Source organism: Mandrillus leucophaeus, unplaced genomic scaffold, assembly GCF_000951045.1.
Source record: "Mandrillus leucophaeus isolate KB7577 unplaced genomic scaffold, Mleu.le_1.0 Scaffold674, whole genome shotgun sequence".
NCBI lineage: Eukaryota > Metazoa > Chordata > Mammalia > Primates > Cercopithecidae > Mandrillus > Mandrillus leucophaeus.
The window spans coordinates 1,149,069-1,156,983 of NW_012107297.1; the positions used below are offsets into that span (position 1 = coordinate 1,149,069).

The 7,915-nt window shown below is 52.4% G+C and overlaps 1 protein-coding gene across 4 annotated transcripts in view; it reads right to left on the bottom strand.

Annotated features, from left to right (window-relative positions):
- Positions 1-7,915, bottom strand: part of SLCO2B1 (solute carrier organic anion transporter family, member 2B1) — a 57,913-nt gene that overhangs the window by 35,854 nt on the left and 14,144 nt on the right. For 3 of the 4 annotated variants that reach the window (XM_012002038.1, XM_012002036.1, XM_012002037.1), the window contains 4 exons: positions 6,816-6,978; positions 3,376-3,609; positions 3,018-3,116; positions 229-419 (listed from right to left, as the gene is read on the bottom strand). In XM_012002038.1, coding sequence (XP_011857428.1) covers positions 229-419; positions 3,018-3,116; positions 3,376-3,609; positions 6,816-6,915 — 624 coding nt within the window. In that variant the 5' untranslated portion in view covers positions 6,916-6,978. The remainder of the gene's footprint in view (positions 1-228; positions 420-3,017; positions 3,117-3,375; positions 3,610-6,815; positions 6,979-7,915) is intronic. The other variant, XM_012002039.1, reaches the window with a different exon arrangement.

The window sequence follows — 7,915 nt, forward strand, 5'->3', positions numbered from 1 at the left end:
GCCACCACAGCCGGCTAATTTTTTGTATTTTTAGTAGAGATGGGGTTTCACCATGTTAGCCAGGATGGTCTCGATCTCCTGATCTTGTGATCTACCCGCCTCAGCCTCCCAAGGTGCTGGGATTACAGGCGTGAGCCACCGCACCCAGCCGAAGTGTAATGTTACAAAGAAGAACAAGTGGGTGGGGATGGAGCCTGGACCCAGACAGGTAACATGGAGGGAGCTTACCTTCCTGGCAGGTGAGTCTGTGACTGCTAAGACCTTTCGCCGAAACTGAAGCTCATGTTTTTCTTTGGGCATTTCCTTGGGGAAGAAGAAGTAGGGGATGGCAGCCAGGGCCACTGAGCCAGCAGCAATGAGGAAACCCAGCCACCAGGCACCCACCCATCGGGGGTCCTTTATGGTCAGGCTGATACCACCTGGAAGAGAACAGCATGGTGACGTTAGCGTCAGGATGATAGGCTGTCACTTCTAAGCCACCATCCTGGGACTGGCCTCTGAGACATGAGGTGGCCCAGGCTGGGAGTCAGGAGACCTGAGTTCCAGTCTGCTCTGCCACGTGTGTCCTGTGTGACCCTGGGCAAGTCCTTGGCCCTTTCCGAGTCTTGGCTTCTTCAACTACTGAGGCAATGTAGTGCAGTGGTCAAGGCCATGGACTCCGGAGGTGAACTGCTGGGTCTGAATGCCATTACTAACTCATAACCTTGGGCAAGCTACGTAACCTCTTTGTGCCTCAGTTTTTGTCCTTTGTGAAATATAGATATTAGTAGCTTCCAAATCATAGAATTGTTGTGAAAATTAAAGAAATTAATAGATGTGAAGCACTTAGAAGAGTGTGTGCCATAGAGGTACCTGCCCATCCTCCTCTTCCTCCTTCTCATTACTATTGTGATTATTATTCTTAAATGAAGGGTTAGGATTACTGTTGTGTTTCTCAGACCTGTGTTATCCCCAGGGATGTTTGTCAAAAATTGCCTTACCGAGGACCCACTTAGAATGACCACAGAGTGGGGTGGGAAGGTGATCAAGGAACCCATACCTTTAACAAGTTCCCCAGATGATTTTGATCCCTACCTAGGTTTAATTAGAACTAAATTATCCCAGATGTGCCTCCTGGCTGGAACACACAAAGCTCCTGTCATACTTCTTAATCCCAAGGCTGAGTTGCGTACATTCTCCTTCAATTTCCACAGCATCCGAAAATGCTTCATAAAAATACAAATGAGCTGGGTGCAGTAACTCAAGCCTGTAATCCCAGCACTTTGGGAGGCTGAGGTGGAAGGATCATGAGAGGCCAGGAGTTCGAGACCACCCTGAGCAACATAGTGAGGCCCTGTCTCTACAAATAAATTAAAAAGTTAGCCAGATGTGATGGTGCACACCTGTAGTCTCAGCTACTCGAGAGCCTGAGGTGGGAAGATTGCTTGATCTCAGGCATCCAAGGCTGCAGTAAGCTAGGATAGTGCTACTGCGTGAGGGGCAGAGTGAGACCCTGTCTCAAAAATAAGAAAAACCAAATGCTCCTTGATATAACAACCCCACATGCAGAGCTGGTTCCCCTCATGCTTGATCCTAAGTTCCTCCCAGGCAGGGACCAGAGGACTCAGTTGGCACTTAGCAAATGTACCTGTAACGCTGAGGATGGGTTTGGCTTTTGCAGTGATTAGACTTGATTCTCTCCTTACTTTTTAATCTCCCCTGCCTGCATGTCAGGCTGGTGAGAACTCACACATGCACCTCTCCAGCCCCTCTGCTTCTCTCATATCAGTCTGTGCCTGCAGCTGGCATGATCTGCCTACCTTGTGAAATCCCCCATGGAGAAGGGAGTTTTGAGGTGGCAGGTTGGTTCACAGAAATGTCACATCTGCCTGTGGAGATGCCCCATCTGCCTGGACAATGTCAACAGTCAGAAAACACACCCCCTTGCATGGAGCTGAGGTGTGTTGGGGGAAATCTAGGGAACCCCTGACTCCCAGGACTTTTCTTTCAGGGGAGGGAGAGGTTGCAGCCAGAGCCCACACTCTGGACCCAGCCTTCCAGAAGGAAAGCGGGCGGGGCAGGGCTGTCTCTAGTGGCTGCTGTTCAGAGCTGTGCAGACCTGTTCTGGCTGCAGGCACTTGTGGGCAAAAGCTGGGGAACAAGAAGCAGCGTCTGCATGTTCATTCACACACACACACATTACCTGAGGCTCCCAGGACCTGGCAGAAAGTCTGCAGGTGAGAATGGCAGGAGGCAGGAGGCACCTCTGGAGCTGCTTGGTTTGATGAGTTAGGAGCTGGGATGCCACAGTGACATGCTCTAACAGGAGTACCCTACTACTCTCCAAGGACTCCAGAGCCCCGGAACCCCCAACACCCCTCCCTTCTGGCCAGCTTCTGACCAAGCGTCAGTCCCACTCCTTGGCCCACTCTGACCACTGCCTGAACCAGAGACTACTGTTTCCCAAATGGTGCCCCTGGCAGTTTCCTAGGCTCTGAGCTGGTCAGAACTAGAAGGATTCTTAGAGGTCACAGTAAATGCCCCATCTGAGAGAGGCCCAGGGTAATACTTTTGAGTCACCAAGTTCTGCTCCAAAAGTTCTCTCCAGTGTGCACTGTCCTTTCTGTTTAACTCAAGTCTTGTTTCCCCCTAGAGATGGAGGCTCCCTACAGGTCAGAGTGCGCTCTTTCACCTGCCCCACAGCATGTGTGAGCAGGGGGCTGAGGGCCTGGGGTAGGTGGGGTATGGAACAAGGCGAAGACTCCTAGTAATAGTAGTGACAGCAACCACGGTTCCTCATCTGATGGCACTTTACAGTTTACCTCCACCATCTCACTGGACTCCAATTGCAGCTTTAGGAGACAGACAGGACAGAGATTTTCTCACAGATGAGAAAGCTGAGGTTCGAGAGGCTAAGAGGCTTGCCCAAGGTCAGTGGTGCTGTTAGGATTTGAACCGAGGTTCCCTGGCTCAGTGTCTCCTATGACAGTGGCAGTCAGTTAGCTAGGGTCTAGCAAACGTGTGCTCCTGAGGCTCACCTTCTGGCATCTGGTTAATGTCCACATAAAGGCGCAGCATGAGGCTGCCCAGCCCAAAGGCCAGGCCTGGCCCCATCATGGTCACTGCAAACAGGATCCCTACAACACAAAGCCTGGGTTAGGATCCTCTGGTCCTGGCTTCCCTCCGCAGACCAGTGCCTGCCCAGTCTGTGATGGGCAAGAACACTCTGTCTCCCCTGGTCAGGGATGGGGAAGTCTCCAGGGCTTCCCTGGACCTTTCCTGGCCAGATGGGGCAGGGGGCAGGGACTCCATCTCCAGCCCCAACCCTGGGTCTCTCTTCCTCCTAGCTGAGCCTGGCCTGACCATCAGAGGCCAAGGGATGAGACTGGTCCTCACCGAGGTAGAGGGGTGAGTTGCTGTTGTGGGCAAAGTCATCGATGTAGGAGATGCCGAAGGGCTGAATGGGCACCCCACCCACGCCCAGCAGGGTCTGTGCCACGAACATGATCCCCACCACACTCAGATGCCGGGTTTCTGTGTAGCTCGAGCAGTTTCCGTTGGAGTGGGTCCGGGCTGGGGCTGAGGTTGTGGGCAGGCACAGGGAAGCCTTGAAGTCCTGTGGCATATCCTCTGAGAGACGACAATGAAAAAATGTTACAACAATAGCTAAGACTTAAATAGCACTTCCCCGGGGGGAGGTACTCTTCTAAGTGCTGTGTGTAAAAATAATTCAAGCCCCACAGCAAACCTCGAGGGGGAGTGCCCTCATTACGCCTGTTTCACAGGTGAGGAAACTGATGCTTAGACAGCAACTAGTAAGGGGACAGGGCCAGGATTGGAACCCAGGGGGTCTGGCTTTAGGGTCCATGCTCTTAAACTGCCCTACACCACCTTTCTGACCAGAGGCATTTGCAAGTGCCACAGCAACGGCGGCCCCTGCGTGGGGCGGGGCGGTCAAAGGGGGTGCAGTTTGAACTGGGTCCAGAAGAATAAACACAATTTACCAGAAAAAGAGGGAGGGGAGGGGTGTTCTAGGGAGAGGTCACAGTACAGGTAAAAGCCAGGGACTTGAAAGGGCACCGTGCCAGGAGAATGAGAAGTTCAGAATGGCTAGATCACAAAGTGTGAGGGCAAGGCCAGGGTTGAAGTCACGGTGAAGCAGGGTGGGGCAGCTGGAGCTGGATTGTGGAGAGCCCTGGGGCCCTTGGTGTTCCCTTTGGGGGAGGATTCAGTGTCAGCTTGGGACACAGATGCAGTGTACAGAAAAGAATTTCTTAATTTAGTACCTGACATTTGTTCCCTGGAGCTCACCAATATTTGGTGAGCAAACTTGAGGAGACCCTCACACTATTATTATCCCAAATGTGGCTGTAGAAGCAGCCTTCTCTCTGCGGCCCTCCATTTATGGAGCTGAGACTCTGAGCTGTGTCAGTCCAGCCAGGAGAGCCACTTCCTTGGGCTGCAAACAGCCATGTGAAACAAGGTCAAGAACCTGAAAGAAGCCTTCCATGGAGGCTGCCTGGGACTTGCTGTGTGACTTCACAGAGGCCCTTACCCACTCTGGGCCTTGGTTTCTTCTTCTTTCACACGAAAGAAAGAACAAAGTTTGCCCAGGTGCTGTGGCTCACGCCTGTAATCCCAGCAATTTGGGAGGCCGAGCGGGTTGGATCACTTGAGGTCAGGAGTTTGAGACTAGCCTGGCCAACATGGAGAAACCCCGTCACTACTAAAATTCAAAAATTAGCCAGGTGTGGTGCCACTTGCCTGTAATCCCAGCTACTCAGGAGGCTGAGGCAGGAGAATTGTTTGAACCTGGGAGGTGGAGGTTGCAGTGAGCCAAGTTTGCACCACTGCACTCCATCCTGGGCGACAGAGTGAGATTCCATCTCAAAAAAAAAAAAAAAAAAACGAACAAAGTTCTCCAGATAAGGAATTCAGAAGTGGAAGAATTCAGCAGTTCAGAGCAGCAGCTAAGGTAGCGCTACCTGGGTGTGTCCTTGGGGCAGTTCCTCCCCTCTCTGGGCCTTGGTTTCCTCACTTGTGAGCAAGTAGCGATAATCCCTTCTGGGGTCATGAACATTAAGAGTGGTGGGTGGTGAGCGTGCCCAGGCATGGGGCCTACTAGACGTTAGATGCGACAATTATTAGAGAGGTTATGTCTGCCTTCCCCATCCCTGTGTCCCCAGTGCCCCGCAGAGGGCCTGGCACAGAACACAACTTCATCAGTATTGGATGAAGAATGAGTGAATGGAATAACCTGGACTGTCAGAACAGGAGGGGAGTTTGGAGATCCCCGAGTCTCTCCCATTCTTTGGGCTGATGTAAAGACGGAGGCTCAGACAGGAGAAGGGATTTGCTTAAGGATTCAGGGGCACCTATTGCAGAGGGAGGTTGTATGGTAGTGAGGATGAAGAACATGTGTGTCCTTGCACAGAAAAACCTCTGTAAAGTGAAAATTCTGTACAAAGAAATGTGAGGAAGTATTGTTTTTTGGTATTCCAAGCAGTTCTCTTGACAAGTTTCCATGCAGGTCTAGAGAACCACTCCGCATTCTTCACGCACGTGCTGGGCTTTCCCATTTCCCTGCCTCTGCACCCATGCCCTCCCCTCCACCTGCAACTGCCACCTTCTCTCTAAGCTGCAGCTCAAGTGCCACCTCCTCTAACCCCTCCAGCTCCCTCCAGTTGCCAGGGTCCTTCCCTTATTCAGGACTCTAATGGCCTCCTCTGGTCACCCCCCAAGGTGCTCAGCTCTATACCTTGTGGCAGAGTTGCCTGTGCTCATGCCAACCCTGCACCCCACTGGGTCATGTCTGCTTCATCTTGTCTCCCCTATCCCTGTCTTCTGGTCTGGTACAGAGTGGGACTTCAGAGGCGTGAGCTGGTGGGAGGGTGAGGGAGGAAGGCTGTTCTCTGACAGTCTTCCTCCCCTAGGAAGGCTTCCTCCATGCCAGGCTGGAGTGTGGGCTCGCCCCTGCCCTGTGCTTCCCTCATCACACAACTGTTTTTTGTTTTGTCTGTCTCCTCTCCCAGGCTGGGAGCTCCCTAGAGTAAAAATAACTGATTCCCCTGAGAGGCTCAGGCACGAAGTAGGCAGCATTAAGAGTTTGTTGGGTGTTCCACTGGATGGATGAATAGATAAATAGATGGATGAGTAGGTGGATGCATCGATGGGTGGATAGATATGGATGAATGGATAGATGGACAGATGGGTGAGTGTGTGGGTGGGTGAGTGGGTAGGAGAGGGAAGGAATAAAATGAGGGCTCAGGTTGTTAGGGTCATTCTCTAAGAGACAGGCATCCCTTTGTCAAGTAGGGCCTCAACAAAATCCCACTGGGCTGAACATGGCTTCACCATTCCTGTCCAGAATTCCTTCATTTTTTAAAATTTGTTCATTCACTCATTCATTCTTTCTTTTCCCAATGTCTTTTATGAGGATTAAATGCATGACTACACATTAAGTGCTTAGAGCAGTGTCTGGTGCATAGTGAGTAGTGTATGACGCTATTATTACTACACAGGCAATTCCTGAGGGTCTACTGCATGCCAGGCCCTCAAAGTAGGCTGCACTGTAAATTCACCCCCACTTAAAAAAACCCACAGTGACATACAAGCAGGCCCTCAGCCCTCTGCGCAGGGCCTACTTCCTGCCCCACTCCCCAGGTCTGCCAGAGACCCACCAGGGCTGGGGCCTGAGGAGCCGGGCGGGGTGGGGGACTAGCAGCTATCCTGGGGTGCTGGGGCATATCCTGCCCGATGAAGGCCTGTGGGTGGGCCCCAGCGCAAAGCAATGCAGAGGCTCACGTCCCATTCCTGCCCAGCCCTGCTGCTCTTACCGGGGCTGGTGTTGTCGTAACGGTATGGCTCTGAGATGAAGTGCGGGAGAGTCATGAGCAGGCCCGCCAGGGCCACAAGGATAGCCCCATAGCCAATCATTCGCGGTCGGTGCACCCGGCTGCCAAAATAGCTCACAAACACAATCAAGGCTGTGTTCCCCACCTGCAAAGGGACCAGGTGACCCATTAAGGTGGAACAGTGCCCAGGGCTGGGGGCCTGCACCATCCTTGTCTCTATCTCCAACTTCGGTATGCCCATCTGAATAACGGACTGAATAAAAATCATCTGGGTCCCTCTCCTGGGTCCCCCTCAGAAGGGCCGCACTGCCCCCTTAGAGGAGAAAAATGAGGGCAGAGCGGAGAAATCTAGGAGTTCAATTCCATTTTTGAACACAGATTGGACTCCACGTTAGAACATGAGGAGGATGGGCCATCAAATGAAGGGATTTTGAGTTTCAGAAATGTCATAAACAAAGTCTAAAGCCAGGTCAAGGCTTGGATTTTTTTTTTTTTTAGACAGAGTTTTGCTCTTATTGCCCTGGCTGGAGTGCAGTGGTGCAATCTCGGCTCGCTGCAACCTCCTCCTCCCGGGTTTGAGCAATTATCCTGCCTCAGCCTCCCAAATAGCTGAGACTACAGGCATGTGCCACCATGCTTGGCTAATTTTTGCATTTTTAGTAGGGATGGGGTTTCACAATGTTGGCCAGGCAGATCTCGAACTCCTGACCTCAAGTGATTCACCCACCTCGGCCTCCCAAAGTGCTGGGATTACTGGTGTGAGCCACCGTGCCTGGCCTAAGGCTTGACATTTTGAGCCTTAGGATCACGATCCTAGGATGTGAGTTCAGGAGGGGACTTCAGAGCTTGCAGGGCAGGGACAGTCTCTGCACCATGAGCAGGGAGTGCATTGGCTCTGCTGCTTATTGGTTGGTAACGGTGGGTGAGTCCCAGACCCTCCTCGCTGGGGGAGTGGGGCAGTGTCGGCGGGGGAGCCAGGGAATGGCTGACCCTGGAAAGGACAGCCACACTCCACAGTGGCCGGACCCTGGAAAGGACAGCCACACTCCACAGTGGCCGGACCCTGGAAAGGACAGCCACAC